General features: G+C 40.9%; 2 protein-coding genes across 2 annotated transcripts; both read right to left on the bottom strand.

The window, feature by feature from the left end:
• Window positions 1-647: 647 nt before the first annotated feature.
• Window positions 648-12,620, bottom strand: shda (Src homology 2 domain containing transforming protein D, a). Its single transcript, XM_050062469.1, has 8 exons — window positions 12,418-12,620; window positions 9,799-10,048; window positions 9,501-9,602; window positions 9,167-9,329; window positions 8,391-8,648; window positions 7,069-7,234; window positions 4,469-4,588; window positions 648-1,822 (listed from the first exon to the last, which is right to left on the bottom strand). Exons 2-8 carry the CDS (start codon window positions 10,042-10,044, stop codon window positions 1,636-1,638), a joined length of 1,242 nt encoding a protein of 413 aa, XP_049918426.1. The 5' UTR covers window positions 10,045-10,048; window positions 12,418-12,620; the 3' UTR covers window positions 648-1,635.
• Window positions 12,621-15,221: 2,601 nt separating this feature from the next.
• On the bottom strand, window positions 15,222-20,966 carry yju2 (YJU2 splicing factor homolog). The gene is made up of 8 exons (XM_050062662.1): window positions 20,828-20,966; window positions 20,071-20,171; window positions 18,631-18,775; window positions 18,379-18,513; window positions 18,114-18,295; window positions 17,574-17,724; window positions 15,935-16,106; window positions 15,222-15,741 (listed from the first exon to the last, which is right to left on the bottom strand). Exons 1-8 carry the CDS (start codon window positions 20,849-20,851, stop codon window positions 15,620-15,622), a joined length of 1,032 nt encoding a protein of 343 aa, XP_049918619.1. The 5' UTR covers window positions 20,852-20,966; the 3' UTR covers window positions 15,222-15,619.
• Window positions 20,967-21,926: the final 960 nt, after the last annotated feature.

Genomic DNA, 21,926 nt, shown 5'->3' with positions numbered 1-21,926 from the left:
GTTGAGGTGGTTGGGGCATCTGATCAGGATGCCTCCTGGGCGCCTCCCATTAGAGGTGTTCTAGGCACATCCAACTGGTGGGAGGCCCCAGGGCAGACCCAGAACACACTGGAGGGACTATATATCTCATCTGGCCTGGGCATGCCTTGGGGTCCCCCAGGAGAAGCTGGAAAGTGTTGCTGGGGAGAGGGACGTCTGGAATACTTTGCTCTGCCTGCTGCCCCCGCGACCTGGCTTCGGATAAGCTGTTGAAAATGGATGGATGGATGGAAATCACTTTTTACTTAAATGGAGTCTGGTAGCTTTGGCGATAGCGATTTGGGGGCTGTTTCCTGTTAAACAAAAAGGATCTTACTCTTAAACATAAAGGCCAGTCTCTGTGAGGACCCTTTCCATATCATCAGACACTTATCAGTGGCAAAGGCAAGTACTTTGTGTAAATATAAATTGACTGTATGCTACACCCTGAGTGCTTACATTGCAGCCTGTTTTGCGGGTGCCAGCTGCAGCCCTCTTGCTCTTGCAATTTCAAAAACTGTTGTTTCCATTAGTTGCTTGGACACAAAACTTGGAAAATAGTTACCCTTTAAGCCCAATGTAGCCCATTTAAAATTCACAAACTGCAAAATTAAACGACGCACAGACTATTTAAAAACAGACAACACCTTTATTTTCAACAGACATTTAAAATCTTATAAAACAGCACAGTAAATAATCTACCAAAGCTTCTTTAATAGTCATGATCACAAAGCCACGAGCTTTCAATATAATACTGTAGTTATTACTCTCTAAACTAGTATTGCAGGAGTCTGTTACTGTGTGAAGTTAACGAGTCATGTCTGTCGCTCTGTGTTGTTCACACATAACATGAGCTGAGGAGAACACTGCAGGGCACGCAGCTATGTAACATTCACAGGCCAGGGTTACATATGTAGTGTTTGGTTGATATTGTAAACAACACTTAAAGGGATAATGACAGTGTTGTTTGTGGTTACAGCACTTTTTCATCAGCATTTTATACTGTCTACAGCTAGTATAAATCCCCACGCCCTATATCCATCATTTTGTTTGTTTTTTTTGTCACTTGAAAAACAAAAAATCACATGAAAGTAACTGCTGCCTTGGCTGGAAACTTAGATGATTGGCATAAACTGAGAATAAACACCACTATTATCCTTTAAGCGACCCGGCGGTACAGTCTATCTCTGCTCTACAGTAAAAGAGAAAAATCTCCATGCAATAATCTGTAGATTCTACTGTCTTGAGACGCCTCAAGACATGAGTTTGTTTTTTTTATCTTTTACCTAAAAGTACTCAGCTACCACTCTTTATATCATGATGGCTGATTTTCAGGAGTCCATGATATTCAAAAAAAATACAGGGATTTCAGTGACAATACCAGTTCACAGGCGATTATTTATGAGGCACTGAGCTCTCGTATTTTGAAGCTGCCAGTGTAGTTACTGGGGTTATGGTCGACGGGAAAGATGGCACCAAAAAGTCCAATCTCTTGCGGGCAGTGCAGGTAGAATGGCGATGAAAAGGCAGGTAGGAAAATAGGAAGGTAATAGGTAAATATTGAGTATATATTGTGTTCAGTAGCACCAGGAGAAAGAGTGTGTGAGTGTGTCAGTGTCAGAGGGTCTGCACGATGACAGGATACAGCAGGGACATGTGCTCAGCTCCTCTGATAGGCAGCTTGTGTGTGGTGTAGTAGTGGATGACCTCGGGGATGGTGGCGAAGGGAGGGCTGTTCTCCCCGAGCACGTATAGCCCGTCTGCAGACTGAGTGAACTTCATGTGCATGAAGCCCTTACAGCTCCTGACAGAGAGAGACGGAACAAGGAAAGAGTTATTGTTGCTTGTTAAAACACAACAAAACTGAATGTGCATCTAAGGGAATCCTGAAGCTGTTTCTGATACGCTAAAAGACAAAATCACCCAAGTATCCTGCAGGGAAATTGTTGCAGTGAGTGAGTAACAACATCTAGGGGAAACATGTCATGCTATGCTTCTGAAAACAATTAGACAATGCAATCTTTTCTGGGAATTGATGTTGAGAAATGGTGAAAGTTGGTACCATTAATTTGTATAAAAACATTAATTCATCCAATCTATCTTCCTGAGTTCATAATCTGGTGAATTACAATGTGTTAAACTTTATAATCAAAGACAAAGACGCAGCAAAAACAAAGCAGTCATAGAAAGTAGGAAGTGGAGACAACCGAGAGAACTGTCATGTGAACCTTAAATAGCATCTCTGATCATCAATTGGTTGTTATTTCGTTCAATTTTAGAACATTGTCATGATGATCTTCTGCGTGGGAGTTGCCAGTTTTATCCCACCACATTGTGACTCTTTGATTAGAGCCTGCTTATTATAGAACTGTGACTGTTTTTCTCTATTGAGCAATCTGCTAAATTTGAAAGTGAACATGATTCATTTTCACAATTCACAAACTCAAGAATAAAAGCTATCACTTTTTTACAACTTGAAATTAATCCTGCTGGGGCATCCATGTGGCTTAAGCCTAGGTCACATTACGCGATTTTCGCTGCGATTATGACGTCGCAGAGGATCTTGAGAGCCACCTTGTGTCGGAGGTGAGTCGGCAGATAGTCTGCCACGACGAGTCCTCACGTGTGAACAAGCCTACGAGCAAGTCGCCCCGTTGTCTGTGATTGGGACTGGATATCTGGCATGCTAGAAAACTGGAGAAGGCTGACACGACTGGCAAAGAGCATCAGCCAATACGTCCCACGTCAGCATGCAGGAGGACGGAGGAAATGTGAGGAGGACAAGCCGCAGGGTTGCCACTTGCCAGGTCCGCTTATTAGCCGCGACTTTGGGCTTGTTTCTAAAGTGGAGTTGCTTATTTGGACTTGCTCTCTAAACGTCACCTTCCTCTATATATATACGTCTAATAAGTTATTTAAACACATGATAGCCGCTTCTTTTGGGCTTCTTTTTCCATAGCCCTGGTTGCTTGTTTCTCTCCCAAGATCTGGCAACACTGACAAGCTGGCAAGCAACAACAACAATGGCGTTGCCCACAGGATCACGGGGAGCGCGTTGTGTTTGGACCCAGGCCCTGGAGGCAGATCTGATTCAACATTGGGAAGAATATCCATGCCTTTACGATGTGTCGTCTCCAAGTTTGGTGACGTCACTGTGAAATCCGGGGCTCTGTCTGTGAGCGCTCGGTGGAGAAGTCTTGAGGTGTGCACACACAGGTTGTAACCCAGTTGGCGAGACTACCGCTGACAGAAACATGTCGCCAGGTATGAACACTCAAAAGATTATGATAGTCTCCGCGACGCAAAATCAGGGTGAAAATCGTGTAATGTGAACTAGGGTTTAGGGTGCTTTGACACCTGCCCTGTTTGGTTTGATTCAATCAAACTCAAGTTCGTTTGCTCCCTAAGTGCGGTTCTTTTGGGCAGGTGTGAACACAGCAATCGCACTCGGGTGAGCACCAAAACAACCGGACATAGACCTTCTTGAAGAGACGCTCTCGGCAAACAAATTCATTTTGAAATGTTGTTTGTTCATGTTAACATGTAAAGCACTTTGAGTTGCACTTGCTGTATGAACTATGCTGTACAAATATTATTAGTATTATTATTATGACTACTGGAGACATAAAAGACTGGATTAGCTATGTGGTTTATCCGCAGAGATATTAGAATCATTGTGTTTTTTGTGTTATTAAACATCACACAGATGCATTCACTGACACTCCTTGAACTATTCCTGCATGGTTTGTTTATTTACTTGATTCTGGTTGGCTACACACGAGCTTTCAGTAAAATCCCTGCACTACATCAAACGAGTACGGATGTGAGTTGGGAGCAATTCCCAGCATGCAGACGATCACTTGCAAAACAGCTGCTTTGATGCCGATTATTCACACGTAACGCAGACACACTCACAGAGAGGCGAGGGGGGATGGGGGAAAGACAGACCGACTCAGATCAGGCTGTGACTGGGTGGGAAGAGAGATAATGGGGAAATGTTGAACAATTAAAAGTTGCCTCGGGGCTCAAGTGTGAGAGGATGCTCTCATCACCCACAGACCATAACGACACCCAAATGAGGCAAAAACGGGATCAGATCATTTGGAAACAACACAGTACAGTGCGGTATAGCGGGGTGAAATCCCCTTTAAGAGAGTGTAATGATGTTTCACATTAAGACAGCGTGAGCAGTTTTGGATTAAGTACATTGTGTAATAAAGCATGAAGGGAAAGCAGTTAAAATTCTGCTACAACTGGCACAAGGATGGGACAGGCCCAGAATGTTCGGTAAATAAATCTTTGTCCCATGTTGGCTGAGTCCTCAGCAGCGGCCTGGGTTCTTTGCTGCATGTTGTCCCCTCTCCCTCTCCCTCTCCCGTCCTATCTAATAAAGGCAAAGAAAAACCAAAAAATCTGTGAAATGCAGCTGAGTGTGGGCACGAGTGCCTACCTGAGTGAGAGCGAGTAGTCGTTCCGGCAGGTCTGGCTGTTCCTCACCAAGTAGGAGCTCTCCTTGCACAGAGTCAGGAGACTCTCTGCCTCTGAGCGGCTCAGGGCTCCATGGTACCACCTGCAGGTGAAAGAGAGGAAACATGACAACAGAAGAGTTTAACTTGCAAATTTAAAATTTCTTTACTCCTTTATGACAGTAGACTGAAGATCTTTGGGTTGTGGACAAAGCAAGACATTCCAGGAAGTCATCTCGGGCTTTAGGAAACACTTACTTACATTCTTCACCATTTTCTGACATTTTATAAACCAAACAACTAATCGATTAATCGAGAAGAAAATCAACAGATTAATCAACAATAAAAATAATTGTTAGTTGCAGCCCTACTCTATACCAAATGTGTGGACATTTATCGCTGAAACACACCACAACCTGCAAGTTAAAGTCACCACTAAATTTTACTTGCATTTGAAAAACACTGCCCAAAACAACTAACCAATCAGAGTGTCAAGCAGGATTAAAGATTGTGATGTCATCTTAATACACTGCTATCTACCCAAATGGAAATGGCAACAGAGAAATGGCAACAAGCATCATAAGATAAAAGCATTTGTATTAGTTATTGTAAGTTGACCTACATGAAAAAAACAACTCTTAAATTAACATATTTCTTTGATCAGTGTGAAAAATAATTAACTGCTCCTAGCAAGGGAAAAAACAACTAAATAAACCCCTACCAACAAGAAGCTGAATTAATTAATGCCAGTTAATATAAAGCTTAATTAATGAGGCAAAACAAAATGGCAAATCTGTCTGATAATCAGACTTAAATGTGTTCTAATGTTCACACCAAACACAATGCAAATTTTTGCGTTGCGTTACTCGCTTCATACGCATGAAATCGCTGCATCTATGAGTACATTTCCTCTGCATCATCTGTCCATGGTGGACCTCAATGCTGATTGGCAATCACGATGCAAATTGGTCTGAAATTCAGATTTTTCAACTCTCACGAGTAAGCGTATGACACCAAATCGTGCAACCTGCTTCATTTGCATCGCTCAATTTGCGTCAGATGCGTCGCTCAGGGGGAATTCGCATCTAATCGTGTCTTTACATTGACTTTACGTGTAATTCACATACGCAAATTGTTTTGGAATTTTACTTGAGTCGATGGTGGTTTCGACTTTGCACGTGTTGTTCATGCATTCATTTCCGTAACCGCTGCTAACCACTGTACCACTGTCCCCCCCACACGTTTGGTGTGCAATGCTTAGCTTTTAGCAGTGTGGAAAAACGTGACTACAGGGAGTGAATGTGGTGATCAATGTATACAATTCATGCGTATTCCCTCAATTCCTTCTGCAACGGTTTTGCCTTGAGACTTCTGCCCATGCAAGTCAGTTTCCTTTCATTTCAATAATGCTTACAGTCAATTTCTATAATGAAGAAAACAGCTTAATAACTAATACTGCATATTAAGAGTAAATGAAGGTGATAGTAGCCTAAATGGTAATTGCTTTTTCTTCAATCATTGTATAGTTTTGCAAAACCATGAGAGAGAGAGTTATTGTGATTAAAAAAAAACTTAAGTCAGGGGACACATAATTAGACACTAAAAGAAATACAACAACATGAATTGCTGCCTTTATACCTGTATGTGCAATCCCACAAGAAATTAAACCCGACTTTGTGTTTTGGTCAATATCAGAGTGGAAAGTAATTTCATCTGTACGCTCAATTGTCAAATACAAAACAATCATTAAAATTCAATTTGTCCCAAAAGAGCTTAATAACACATTACCACATTTTCTAATGACACACGCAGTACAGTAAAAACATGGGAAGGAAATTGCAATTATTCGTTTTCATCCAAACACTCCCATTATACTGTTGTGTTGTTTCAATTAAGCCGGAGACATTTCCTCAGCAGTGTGTTTGCTTGTTGTTACCTCATAGTTTCTGCTGACAAATGAATGTAATACAGTTCATAATGTTTCTAAAATGCTTCAAAATATGCTAATGACCGTCTCAGATTTGTGTGTGTGTGTAATCACTTGATACTAATATTCCAATATTGCAAAAGTTTCTTCCAGTTTAAAAAATGGCAACCAATATCTCTTAAAAACTCTGCTGGTCTTATTATTACGATTCGTGTATATTTGATATTTAATTTAATTTATTTTATAGTTTTTTAAAATATAATTTCATTCTATTTTAACTGAATTAGGTTTTTCCATTGTATTCTGTTTTTACATGTTGTTCACATGCATTTCTTGATGTTACGTAAAGCACTTTAAATTGCCCCTGTGCTTTAAAAGGTGCTATGCAGATCAACTTCCCATGCCTTATTTTGCTGTTGATAATGGGGGTAGGCAGGCCTGTTAGCCTTGGATGCTAATATATATGGAATAATTTCTGAGTCGGAATCAGGGGAAAAAACACAAATCTTTAAATGTATGTGAGGTATTCTACTTATAAGCAGCAGTCAGCAGTCAGTCAGCGATGTGAAATTGAAAGTTGTTGCGAGGACGATAATCACAGCTATCATAGGAAATCAGGGAATACCATTTGAAACACCACTGCAGATGTCCACTTACACTTGTCTCTCCAGTGGCAGAGATGGATCCACTCGCTCTCCAAGGAGAGGAGGAGTGTCACCAACCAGACGGAGTGTAGTTGAGTCGGCTGTGGTCGATGTCTTGGCGAGCCTGGTCTGCTCTGTGTGAGCTCGTGAGCGCTCCCGTTCTGCTCCTTCAAACTGAACTATAGCCAGAGAGAAAGATACAGAAGGTTAGTTTAAAAAAATACACATTCAAGACTAGGGCTGCCCCCGAATAGTTCACCAGAACGGTCATTAGTCGACAAGATTTCATTGGTTGCTTAGTTGCAGGAGGAAAAAAAAAAAAGTAAACGCAAATCTTTACTAGGAGCTGCACCTCATCAAAAATAAATCAAAACCTATATGACTGGACCATGTGGGAATTTAATTTGAAAGGACAGACACAGGAAGTGGCCACGCTCAGCAGTCAGACAGGAGTCATGTTACAAACCAATCACAGCCGACAAATATCTTTCCCTTCTTCTGTAAATATTCAGTCTGATAAATACGGAAAAGTTGATCACGTTAGTGCAGGGCTACCCAGAGCTTTACATCTGGCCCACGGACAATAGGCCTTCACACTCAGAAACAGTACCTGGAAGATCAACTCTGCACTCAAGAATTCAGGTAAATAGGCTATACAGTGCCTGTTAAGGTTGCTTAGCAACCTCAGACACAACCTGCTGCAGCGCTCTCAAAAGCTGGCACAGAAAAAGGCACAAGAGTAGCGCCCAGAGCCCAACCTCGCATTTTCCAGGCGGTTAAAGACGCGGCATGTGTTCGGCCCCTAATTTCCAGGGCTGGTACCTGCGGTTATTCCACAGGCTAGTTAATAACATGTCGGGCAGGAAATCCAAAGTGTGGGATCATTTTGAGAAGGTGAAGGACGAACCCAAGGTGATATGTAAACTCATCTTCATTGGTCGACTACAAACATGACGTATCATCTGAAACATGGAAGTAGCTACATGCCCATTAGCCCACAGCGTCATTAACAGGCGGCTCGCTCAGTGTGTGACGTGCACTTGTAGATAAAATATAGGCCTATATTAATGAAGGTTCATTAGTACGGTTTTGTATTTCTCTGTAATGTAGCACAGTGTTAACAATGTTACTGATACTATTCTTTCTCACACCTTCAATTCAAATCACTGTGTTGCCCCGCCCAAAATATATCATTTAATAATGAAATTAACATTGTAAACATGCGGGCGACTAGTCAACTAATGGCCCTGAATGATGACTATTGGTCGACTAAGAACATTCTTAGTTGGGGCAGCCCTATCCAAGACACATTTGAAATGTATATACTCAGTTTACCTGCTAAAGCTTTAGAGATGTTGTCCTTCTTCCACTCCCACGGCTGGTCGTATTCATCAGCCGGCCGCTCATCATCCTGAGGCAGCCTGCTCTCCCTGCTGTCTATCTGGGCGAGTCCTCCCTCAACCCTCTGTGTTAGCTGCTGTGCTGCTGGAGCAGCTCGGTGGTGGTGACGAGTCCTCTCCTCGTATGGGTTATCATATAACTGGCCACCATCTCCGCTCCCAGCCCTGTTAGTCATCATGCTGTGCTGCAGTTCTGCACAGTGAACAGAGAGTTAATGATTTTGTGTGTAATTTAAAGTCACAAGCAGGCAAACACTGTCATTATGTTGATCTAAATTTGCCTACAACTGAAAATATGGAGCCTGTGTTTAACATCCTTGTCTGTTATCTCTCTTGCTGTATCCATGTAGATGCTTGTGTCAGTTAAATCATTTTCAGTTGTTGCTCTTTAACTCAGCCAAAAAATAATTCCCCACCCTAAATTCCAATGAGGGGAAGCAGTGCTGCTGATGCCAGATGATGATGACTCATATCCTTCCAATCTCTAGTCAAGACGAACAGTTAATCTTGCTGGTATACTTCTGGCTGCATCCAGATGACAATATGTACTAGACAGTAATTAAACTTTTCCAAAGATGTGAAAAAAAATGATGATGATGATGATATTGCTTTGGTGTAGCTGGGCCTCGACTGTTAATTATGCTCTTAATATAATACCTTTTTATTATGTGATCAAATAACCAGTGAGAGAAAAAGGATCTAAGAACAAACCTGAGATAATCCGCTGAGCCTCAAATGGCTCCATGTAGCTGCAGCAATCTGTTGGTGCAGATTTGGGCTCCCAATTTGGTCTGCCTCTCGGGTCTGGACGGACATCAAATGGATCAGAGTAGTCTGTGTCGGCGTCCAACGCTGCTGGGGCAGAGGGAACGACCTGGGTGGGGACAGAGACACAAAGAGCATCTTACAAAAAGGAAGCTGGGAATATAACTGTTGCGTGTGAGAGAAGGTGAGCAAGCAAATGAGATAAAGACAAAGCAAAGGATGGAGAAAATAGGGGAGGAATGCTAAACGGAAGATTGAGCAGAACACAAACAGTTCTTACAGGTTCTTCTTGAACAGTCACGGGACTCAGTGGGACTTTACAGCGGCCGAACTCCTGAGAATCCACTTTAATTAGCCTGTGCTTGGGAGACACCACTTTCACCTGGAATTTAACACATGTAAACAAAACTTTCAGTGTTTAAAAAACACCTCAATGCTCAATTTCAACAGGAGATCTAAGAGAAAAGACTACACAATACCCAAGAGTACATTTATCTAGCAAGACCTGTTACACAATTAAAAAAACAACAACAACACAAAGATACACATACATGACTGTTAAAACATGCATGTCATACCTCAACACCATTAGGCAGCACTGAACCAAATGCAGGGAAAGAAGGGAGGCTCACTGTAGCACTACAGGGGCTGAAACCACCATTCTGATGCTCCTTATCAGAGTGTTGATACGGGTCTTCAAAATCTAGCTCCTTCTGAGCTCTGTAGGCCCTCAAGATCTCACTCTCACTGTAGTCTGGCCTCGGGGGCTGCGGAGGGTCACGCCTGGTGCCAAAGTTTAGGTAGTCCTTGAGCCACTTTGCCATGGATCTGAGAATGAAGAGGCAGACAGATTGCGTAGAATAATTTAGTGATGAAATGACATGTCAAAAAGAAACTTTCCACATTTCAGTCATTAGAGATTCCGTGTACAAGATTAAAGGGGATTTGGTGGCATCTACTGGTGAGATTTGCAGATTGCAACCAGCTGAAACTTCTCCTGCTTAGATTTCCTTCAGTGTTCATTGTTAAGGATATTTTTACTGGGAGCTGAATAATGTGCAAATGTCTCCTCATCTCCAAATCAAAAGGACCAGGTGATTAAAACTGGTTAAAACACTGAATAAAGCAGTTTCACATTGAAAAATGTTTCTCTGACATTGCTTGCTGTAGAGGGGCTGTTAAGTACAGTGGGTGATGCAAGAACACAAATGGCCCTATCTACAGCCAGTGTCTGGTTTGTCCGTTGGGCTACTCCAGAAACATGGCTGCCAGACATGGCGATCTCCATGGAAGAGGACCTGCTCCCTATGTAGATATAAACTGCTTATACTAAGGTAACAAATAGGGGTGTGCTGTATCATCTCGTTCATGATAATACCTGTATAATTTTTAATATCATATGAAAAATTCATTATTACCGACAAAAAGAGGAGCAGCTTCAGTAGTGTGGAATAAACTGTGGTGTCCTGAATGTTTTATGAACAGCCCCAGACTTCTCAGACTCTTTTAGTAAGTTACGGCTCAGAGGGAACTCATTCAGCGGCTCCTCTGGCAGCAGCACAGCGTTTCTGCCTCTCTTCTCTCACCGTACGCACACGGGGATCTGTGTGGTCAAGTGATTTTGTCATAAAACTTTGGTAATGTAAACCTACGTGATGCTTGCGACTTGACAAAAAATTATATCAATGTGAATGTGGTTACAGTGTAATGACTAGAGTAGAAATGGCAGAGCATAAAGGTCCAGGTGGAAAACCCCAACTCAGTCATTTAGGATTTTGCTAAAAGAAGGAAATCACCTGTTGATTTATAGATATAGATCCCAGGGGACATTTTTTGTATTTGGGAGCTGTTTAAATGTGTCATTTGTGGTAGATTTTATTTTGTTGAACTTTTAATATTGTGTACAGAATCTGAGTTACTGTTGTTGTTCAAAAACTAAAGAAATGTGAGATCATTTTTGTTTAGTTTTTGCTGAATATCTGAAGGCAGACTATTAGATTAACACGTAAAACTAAAACTATATGACTTAATTTGTTCTATGTTCTTAAAAGAATAACACTTTTTTTTTTTTTTAACTAATTTGTCATATTGCGAAGAATATCGTTATTGCAAAAATACCCTGAAATATCGTGATATCATTTTAGGGTCATAGCACCCACGCCTAGTAACAAATACACAACATTTCTTTCAGGTGATTACATACTAAATAAATCATAGACTAATATACTATAATATATAATAATCCATTTCTACCAATATATCACCCTTAATCCTACACACTGGACCTTTAACTAAATAGTTCTTGGTTAGTTTTGTTTCTTGTGTTGCTGTAACACTATCAGAGCATCAATAAAATCTTATCTTATACATGCCAAACATCAGCTTCACACCTGTTAAAGGTTTTAAATATTATTAATTAGATATATCGGGGTTTTTAGCATTTATATAGACTGACTTTTTTTTACACCAACTCTACTTGCAAACGACCAGAAAGCTTCACAACACAACAAGGCTTCTTGTTGATCTAACTGTTCTAATGAATTAAGTTAACACCGTTACATAACGTTGCAGCACTGAGAAAAATCACCGCAATACCAGCCAAATGGTACATCTGTGATCTTGGGTTGAGCTAAAAAAAAACAAAACTTTAAAGAAATGCAGGCTAATTCTAACCATGAAGATTGTGTTTAGGTTGGCATCAATGAACTTGGCTGGAGTTAAAAGCCCTGAGGAACTGACCATGCCCTGAGGAAGAAAGGTATTATCAATCAACAGGTCCGGCAATAATAGGTTTTCTAGTGTCTCATGGTTTTCAATGAAAAATAAAAGAGAGTGGGCTTTGTTAACAAAGGTCAACTAGCCAGCTTGCTAAGTCAGCAAATCATTGGCACCATTAACAATAGCTAGTTAGCATCGGGGGGTAAATTAGGGAGTTTCATTAAATCACGTTTTAATAATAGTCAAATAAAGACAGCGTTTCTTTCAAAATCACCAGCACTAAACTAAATAGCATAGTAACACTGCTACTATGTTATTCCTTTTAAGAAAGTAAAGGGTTAAAGTAATGTGAGTCGCACAACTGCTGTGACCGCTCTGTAAATCTGCCAAAGCTAAGTTAGCTAAGTTAGCTGGATAGCAGCTAACCTCGAAGCGTCTCAACCGTTAACTAACCGCTAGCGTTTCTTCTCAACGCTCACCCTCTTTCTTTGCATTGACGGCTTCCCGTTCCAGTTATGTCTTCCTGGTTACCATCCGGCGTGTCGTTTTACCGTTATCAGGCCTAAAAATAAATCATTGTTATCCGTGAAATCCGTCCTGCTCCCGAGCCAAGCAGGTCAGTCAGCTAATGTTAGCAGCAGGACCACCAGACGAGACCGTGGAGCAGACTGTCTCCGCCGACACAACACTCACTGGCACGGCGGACTGCCTTAAAGGGGAGGAGTGGGGGATTTAAAGTTAGTCGACATTAAAGCTTCAGAGACACAGTGGGCATTATGACTGTTGGTAAAACCACATATATAATCATTTGTCTCACATATGCAGGTACACTAATGTGGACAGTGTTTGTGTACTATTAAAAGCATGTATATTTTTTAACCAGTTCTTGTCTACCTTTAAGATTTAAGTGTCTTCTTGTGGTTAAAGCTGCCATGTATTTTTAATATCAAATGCCACATTTTCACTCGACACCTTATGTGTTATGGCAACGTTTAAGGTATGAATATTGGTGCTCACATAATGTGTATCAGGGGTGTAAATAGAGACAGTGCAGGCAGTGTGGTTGAAAAGAGAGAGTGGGCCCTCCAACAATGTGTTGGGTGGAGAATGGGCCCTTATGATAGATAGATAGATAGATAGATAGATAGATAGATAGATAGACAGACAGACAGACAGAGCTCGGGGTAGAGCCGCTGCTCCTTTGCGTCAAAAAGGATCAGTTGAGATGGTTTGGAGGCCCCGGGGCAGACCCAGAACACGCTGGAGAGATTACATGTCTCATCTGGGCTAGGGGCCCCCCAAGAGGAGCTGGAGAGCGTTGCTGGGGAGAGGGACGTCTGAGGTACTTTGCATGGCCTGCTGCCCCCGCGACCTGGCCCTGGATGAAGATGGATTGATGGATGGACATAAAGTCACATAAAAACCACCACAACAATAAATAAGTTGCCAATAGAAATAAATAAATTAAAAAGCCCCTGAGTCTCTAAGTGACTATTTATTAATTAACTGGCTTGAGTCCAATGGGGGTAAGTAGTGGGGTGTGGGGGGAGATTATGATGAGTCACTTCCACTGACTGAGGTGTAATTGAGTCTGATGGCTGTGGGGAGGAATGATGTCCTGAAGCGATGAGTCCTGCAAAGCAAGGCAATAAGCCGATCACTACAGCTGCTTCTCTGTGCTGCCATGATGATGCGGAGAGGGTGGCTGCAGCTGCACCTTGCCCTATGTGCATCTCTCCACCAGAGTCAGTGCCTTAGAAGTGTGCCTGTGTTCAAAGAGCAACTCTGATTAAATTAAGAACAGTGCCATTTGCTATGCCCTTGAAAAAGGCAAACTCATCTCTGTCATGTTTTTTTTTCTTTTTTCGTAAAATACTTAAAAGCATCTATAACAAAATTATATGCTTATTCTGTAACTATAAATCAACAATTAAAATTGTTAAATGAATGAGTTCTTAATTTTGTATTTTCTTTGGTATGTTATATACAGATATGCAGTGATGATTGCTGGGTAATATGTATGTTGATGTTATCCAGTGTCAAGTCTCTGATCACGTGACAGGGAAAATATATACATTTAGCGTGCACTAGGGCCCATCACAGCTTCCTTATGCCACTGCTGTGTATTATGGTGGCCCTGAGGGTCAAAACACAATATTTCATAAAACACATTTCACAAAACATGACATTTCAGAAAACTACATTTTATAAAAACACTGGAAACACTTTTTTTTTTTTTTTTTTTTTTTTTTTTTTTTTTTTTTCAAATGTTGCAGTATTTTGTGAAATGTTTTATGAAATTTGGTTTTGTTTGTGAAGTGTGTTTTTTTCTTTACCCTCAGGGCCACCGTAGCGCTTAAACTAATCCAGGTGTGTATTGCATTGTGCACAGAAAAAGTAGTGATTAAAATATGATTGGAAACATTCATTCATCTTCCGTAACCACTTATCCTGTTGGGTGTCGCCAGGGGCTGGAGTCTATCCCAGCTGACTCTTGGTGAGAGGCGGGGTACACCCTGGACAGGTCACCAGACTATCACAGGGCTGACACATAGAGACAGACAACCATTCACACCATTAACCTGCATGTCTTTGGACTGTGGGAGGAAGCTGGAGTAAACCCACACTGGCGCAGGAAGACAAATGGGCTCCCCCACCCCAGGTTTCGAACCAAGAACCCTCTTGATGTGAGGTGACAATGCTTAACATAAATAGAGAAAGGTAAGATGGGGTTCATGTAAATGTTAATAATGTTAGTTAAGACTGTTAAAAAATTATGAATGCAAAATTTGATCAGCTCCATACCAACAAAGAAAACTCCATCTGATGATGAAACACTGTGCAATATGATCAGAACTCCAGAAGAAGTGAACCTTGAGCTGACATTTTGTCACCTACTGTTTCCCAGATCAAACTTTAAGCTATCATAATAATATGTCACACAGATATCTTATCAATATTACTGTATATAAATTTCAGTATATCTCCCACCTCTAACAGCAACCAGACATTATCACATGGCATTCACTTCTGCCAAATGTCCAAACAAATGTTAAATTTCATAATATCAACACTAAGAATTCAATGAAATAGCATGGCAAGTTTGAAGTTAAGATTTGCTTGTATTCCAGCTTTTCTGATCTACATAAATTCATACCTTTATGGGCAGACAGACATTTGACAGCACAGAAATATTAACACTAATTTTTCTGGTCCCACATTAACATTTAAGACACCAAAAAGGAGCCACTGCAAGATGTGAAAGCATGTCAAGGACCAAGAGTTAATGTTAAACAGATTTTAATAAACACTAAAATATACACCTGGTACTTTCCCAGGAAAAATCTGAGTCACAAAGTTCAAACATTAACATTTTTTCTATTAAATCCTCAGTAACAACACAAACCATGAACCAGTGGCTCAGCTGAGGGAGATTATTTTGGTTTTTACTGGGTTTTGGATAGCGGACGATAGAATTCCTGCTCACCAACAAACTGACTTATCACCAGTCGCCTCTTTGCAGAAAGGTTTTGATAGGACAGACCCACAAACTGGTTTACAAGTGATTTTGATTTCTGTGCAGCAACACAAAACGGTCCATATAATTATATTCCTTTATGCATCATTTATATAATTATGTGTCAGTCACTCAAATCAAAAACCATCCGGAGCATCTTCTATTCATTCGCTGTCATTGCTGTCACTGTCTGAATACGCCCCCAGCAGGCTGAGAGATGACGACCCATTTTGCGTGGTGACGGGCTGAGATGCATTCTTGGAGTCAGCTGCGGATGCCTTTGAATCTGTGAAACAAGACAAGTGATGATTATGACTTCCAAATCATATGCAGGATTTTGATTGAGGATGTGAGCAAGCAGTAAAAGAAAAAATATGTGCGCTAATGAAAACATGAGGGAGGAAATAAATTAAAGACATTAACTAATGTCAGGCTATACTATACCTTCATATCAGCTTTAAGAGATACTGATGTAATACCTGTTTGTGACGTGGGAGCAGCAGCGACTGCCGTTGGACTGGGTTTGTTGACTGCAGCTGTTGGTTTCTTTCGTACAACCAGGGACCCCAGTGCCCCTTTACTGCCCAGCGTCCCCACACTCCTCTCCCAGCTCTCCACCTTGGCCTTCTTCACTCCACTGGCTGAGGTTCCCTGTGGAAACACAGCATGACACAATCCACTATTTTGAGAATGTATTTGAAGATCTATTCATTACTAAAAAGTCTGTGTCATCCAAGAGAGACAAAAAAAACAACTAAAATAATGGTCAAAGTTGTTAAATTGAAATTTAAGGTGTGTTGATGGATTCACATCGTCAGCTCATGCACTAAGTAACATAACACGTAAATATTCCACCTTAAAAGTCGCCGGCAGTCGGCCAAGTGCATTAGGTTATGTTTTTCTCAGACTCCAGCTGCTGTGAGAGGCAGTAAAACATCCTGTCTTTTTATAGTTATAGTTTACTAATAAAACTCTCCATGGTATGAACAGTGGTTACATGAGCCTCAAAACCAGCCACAACTCAGCCCTGAGCAGAGTGACCGTCCTCTACTGACCAATCAACAGACTGCAGTGTTCACAGCTCCACCTTTTAGTACCAGATCTGTGTGCTAGGGACCCCAGGGGTTGCATTTTAGGGGCACCAGCTTTGCATGAAATCTGTTCTGCATCTTTTAACAATAGCCATTCAACGTATTTGCCAACTCTAATTCCTTCACTACACAGCAGCTTTCATTGTTAGGGATCAAGTCTGCCATTCTGACCTGAGATTTAAATGCCTGGGATTTATAGGAAACAATGCCAGCATTCAATCATCTCATCTCATTAACATGACCTGTAGTGTTTACTATTCACTCTCCCAAACCCACAGTATCAGAGTGGTATTAAAGGAGTATTTCACCCACAAAATCACCATTGGTTACTCAACTAATCACTTGGTTACATGAAATTTAAAAATTGGTCATCTACCAAACAGAAGATCAGCAGTCCAGTCCAAATGTTGAAATGTCCTTGTGCAAGATACTGAACCCCTAACTACTCCCAATGGCTGTTCCATCAGAGTGTCAGTGTGTGTGAGTGGTTACTGAGTAGCAGGTGGCCCCATGTATGACAGCCTCAGCAACCAGTGTGTGAATGGGTGAATGTGACATGTAGTGTAAAGGCGCTTTGAGTGGTTGGGAGACTAGAAAGGTGGTACACAAGTGTAGTCCATTTATCATTTACCATTTTGGCAGTGCAGCTTGGATTATACTGCACAGGTTGCGTGAGAGTTTGTTAACAGATGTTTTGACATGGTTTAGCTGTTGTCAAACACGTCCAGTCTTCTTCAGAAATTCAAGGTAATGCAGCATGACTAACTGATATACAGCTGCTCATTTTATGCGTGAAATATTCCTTTAAGTAACAAACCAAATATTTTCTACCGCTGCTCATTTTAAAAGCGTTCAACTGGTGAAACATGGGGTGACTTTTATGGTGAGGCAGTCACTGAAGGCAACAGGACTGACATCTCAAGGTTTTCAACTTTAAATATGTTAAAGTAAACCCTGACAAGTATTTGCAAATGTTCCTGCACTGAATAAGGGACACACTTTGTTGTATGTGAGTGGTCAAACGTACCTGTGTGTCTGTGGGTTTGACAGCAGTGAGGATGTCTGTTGGTTTGTCTGTGCTGGGTTGCTTTGACTGCGAGCTGCTGCTCTCCTCCTCCTCGTCTGAATCAGAGTCAGAATCTCGGAGTCTTTTCACCAGGGCACGATCCAACATCTCTCTGTGAAACAACAGACGCATTCAGTTTTAATAGAGTTTTTGAGTATTGCTCAGTTCCCACTGATTATATGAAGAATACACATGACAAATAAAAGCTTCACTCATAACACTGACATTTGAATTCCACATCAAAATTCGATTGCGGCACAGCTTTTTTTTTTATGTCTATTCATTCTGTTTGAACCTGGTATCTCTGCACAGTTGCAGATAAAGATGAGGCTACACTAACATTAGCCATTGAGATTAACAGACTGCCTGGGATTGTTTCTGACTCGTGATCTAAACGTTTACTCCAGAGCGCTGTAGAGTCCAAAGTCAAAATTTGTTGCACACAAATGTTGCCACACACCTGTTTTAACGGGATGGTCTAGTCAAAGTTTCTTCACTCACTTTGTCTCTCGCTCATCCTCTTCTTTCTCCCTTTCCTTTTCTCTCTTCTCCAGCTCTCTGTACCGGTCGATCATTCCCTCAAAGTCCACCTGAGCCTGCCTCTGGTTCAGCTCCTTCAGCTCCTGGAGGTTCTCCAGAACCTCCATCTCCATCTTGGAATCCTTTGTGCGGTTCTCCAACACCTGGTGGAAAATTGGGAAACCATCAACTCTTCATTCCTGTTTCCAATTAAAATAATAACAGTACATTACATGTGGACACAGACCTTCATAGGGTTGTTCAGTTCCTCTTCTTCCCTCTCCTGTTGGATTCTCTTCTCTTCTTCCTCAATCAGTTTCTCTGCCTGGAAGTTTCGTGTTGCACCGTGCTCCATGGCATAGTCTGTGTTCTCTGGGTCGGTCTTTAGTCACACCATGAAATGAGAAAGAGTGAGAAACACTTTCATGCATAATGCTGGAAGAGATGAGTCTCATTTCAGAAAATATCACATAGATAATCCGTGATTAAATCATCTCACCTTGAATGTAATCTCAGCAAGGCATCGAGTACATTTGATGTAGAAACGGAAGATAGGAAGTCCCATGTACAGCTCATTCTGAACCGTCTCTTTGCGAGCGTTGAACTTCTTCCCCTTGTAGATGTACTCGCCACATGTTTTACACCTGCAAACAACCAGAGAGGCAATGCTGATGACACCACAGGACTGAAGAGTTCTTGTCTCAAAGACCTAACCCCAGTTCTACTGGAAATACAACCAAAATCTAAGAAATTAGTTTTTGCCTCAAATCAAACAAGCCAGCAAAGATTCCTGCTTTGACTGACAGGCAGATACATTATTGATTCACAAAGAGAGCTCAACAGAGTCTCACTTTCTCAGACAACTGCAAAAAACAGAGACAGCATTTACTAGTTTAATTTCACAGTGCCTTCATATACAGCATCTCGTCCATGTTAGAATGTTATGGAAATACAACCAAATCAATGAACTGTCAACTGAAGCATAAAAAATTACCAGTTGCAACGTCCTTTCACTCCACTGGGTTTTTAAAACTATATTTAGAATTAGTCAGACCACTAAGGCAGGGTATCGGTACTAAACACCTTTAAGGTATCAACCAACATAACCCAATACCAGGTAGTATTGAAACTTCTCCAGCCAGCCTTATTTGCTCCTTTTTGCACCCAGATCTACAATAAAATGACTATTAGACTATTTGCTCGCAGCCATCACCACAAGCTTTCTTCAATTTATTACAATGTGTGATTGGCCCACTACCAAAGCAGCTACAACCCACACAGTCTGTGGTGTGGTGAAGTCAAGAGTAGTGTATTTGACAGAGTTGATAGTTCAGTGTGCTGAGATGCCACCAAAATGTTCAAAAGTATGACGAAAGTAAGCCTGTGGCATCTGGTGGCATTTTACACAACTGAAAGCATCTATTCACATGATGGGTATCAAAGGAAGAAGGGGAAAAAGGTGTCAAATAAAGTACTCTTTTGGTAGTGATATCACTTTAAGGGTACTGTTATTACCTCTGCCAAGGAGGTTATGTTTTCGCCGGTGTTGGTCTGTTTGTCTGCAAAATAACTCAAAAAGTTCTGAATGGATTTTGATGAAATTTTCAGGAAAGGTTGATAATGGCACAAGGAACAGATGATAGCTCACCATCTTTTCTAACACCTGGTTTCTGAGAGAAGGACAGCTCCCTGAGTGGAGGGACAGACCATTTCAGTGACAGGCAGCCTAGCGATCAAGAATAGCAGATTCTGCTCTTTAAAACGTGCCCCACTTCTCTTCTAAAGGACTGCTCAATTCAATTAAGCCTCTGAGCAGGCAGACTACTGCTACTTTGTCCTGAGATCCTGGATGTAAATATGCGACAGCTGCACTATGCTGTTGTAATGTAATGAAACTTCATCCTCAGCCACACTAGCTGTGTGACAATAAAAGACATACCTCATGTTGAATGGAGCCATCAATCGGACCACATACTGACGATCTTTAGGGAGTTTAAGTTTTGGGATTTTGGATGGATCAAAATCCGGGGGGTAGTATTTCTGTGGAAGAAAAAACACAGATGTGAATAACTGCAAAGCTGGACCTTGTAAAATAACAATAGTAATAACAGAGTCATAATCAGCTGTATTGGCCAGATAAGTGTGTACTTGTTACACTTAATTTACAGAAATAGACATAACAGCTAAAAACAAAGACAAAACAACTGAACCAGGTAAACATAAACAGCAACACAATTAAATGTAAAGAATGCTGGAATAAATATGATGTTATTAATGCAACAGACTACTTTAAATACACGAGGAAGCTAGATTTGGCAGTACAAAGCCTGCTTATATTCATATGGCGTGTCATTATTGATATTTACATATTAAAAACAGGTTGTTTAAATTATACAGTGATACAACCCACAAGTGCAGTGAAGCACAGTGGATGTTTGGTGTTACAAGGTGAACATTATATGACAGATGTTAACTATTCGTGACAATGTGTTAGTAGTAAATATTGTTTTCTACATACAGAAATCGTGGCTAACACTTAACGTACTTTAGACGTCGCAGTTGAATGAAACAAACGTACTAGCACCACACTTAGCTTCAAAGCTAGCTAGCTAGCTAACGTTAGCCTGCTCGGGTTCTTAAAGCTCATACGGTTAACTGTTTAAAAAAAAAAAGAGGCACACTGTTCTTATACTTACATTTAATACTTTTCTTTCAGACATTGTTGTTTGTGCTGGAAACCAGACGTGGAGAAAGAAACGCTAAAATGGTAACACTGAGAGCCGTTCCCACAACACTGCTAGCCGCTTGTAAGCTTCACCGTACACTTCCGGTTGTCTTCCTATTATTTCCCGAGCGTCAGAGCACTTTAAAGTGTGCTGCTGCCCCCCTGCGGCAGGGGTGAGTACTTACAATAACACACGAGAAAGGACAAGGACGAAATCCGATAAATAGAGACAATTATAGGGAGGTGAAAATAAACTGTGTATTATTAGAAGCATTTATTTGTCTCTGAGAAGCTCTCCTTTGTCAGGTTCAAGTTAATAGGCCATTGATTTACAGTTTCCCCTCTGATTCTCCCCTCTTAGATGACACTGAGAATGGTTGACCATCAGTGTTGGAGAGTTACATGTAGGCTGATTAAATTACATACTAAATGTAATAGGAATCTGTTATGGTTACTGAGAAAAAATATGTAATTACACTACAGTTACTAATCAAAATGTTGGTGATTACAAAGAGGTTACATCCAGATATATCCTTTTTAGTATCTTTGTTTCTTTTCCTTGTACAGAAATGCTGTCTTTTAGCATGACGTACGTCCAGACATTTTTCAGATTTATTCCCATGTTTAAAAGATATGTTAAAAAAAAGGTAATCAAATGTAATAACTCACATTTTTTTTATGTAGTAACTGATGCAGAACAACCACCACTCCACTCAGCTTGGTCTTGGCAAGGTGCTGGACACATCAGTAAATACAAACTGGTAGAAAAAGGTATATGCAGTGTTTCACTTTCTTGTTGAGCTTTCGGCCTAATTGACTGTCATCAGAGCTAAAGTTTTGTCCCTACATGTATGAGAAACTCTTACGAGGTGAAGATGGATTTAATCCATTTCTTTAAAAAGATTCAACTGAAACATACCTTTGGCAACTCTGATAAACAAAGGCCTGAAAACCTGTATTTAAGCCAAAAAGCAAATTTATGCCTACTACCACAAATCCATCTATATTCAAATATTTTGTAGGTTAGTTGAGCAAGAAACTCTTGACTTATTGAAATATAAACCCACTCA

The sequence above is a fragment of the Epinephelus moara genome, chromosome 14 (genome assembly GCF_006386435.1).
Source record: "Epinephelus moara isolate mb chromosome 14, YSFRI_EMoa_1.0, whole genome shotgun sequence".
Taxonomy (NCBI): Eukaryota; Metazoa; Chordata; class Actinopteri; order Perciformes; family Serranidae; genus Epinephelus; species Epinephelus moara.
This window is presented reverse-complemented; position numbering and strand designations above follow the sequence as displayed.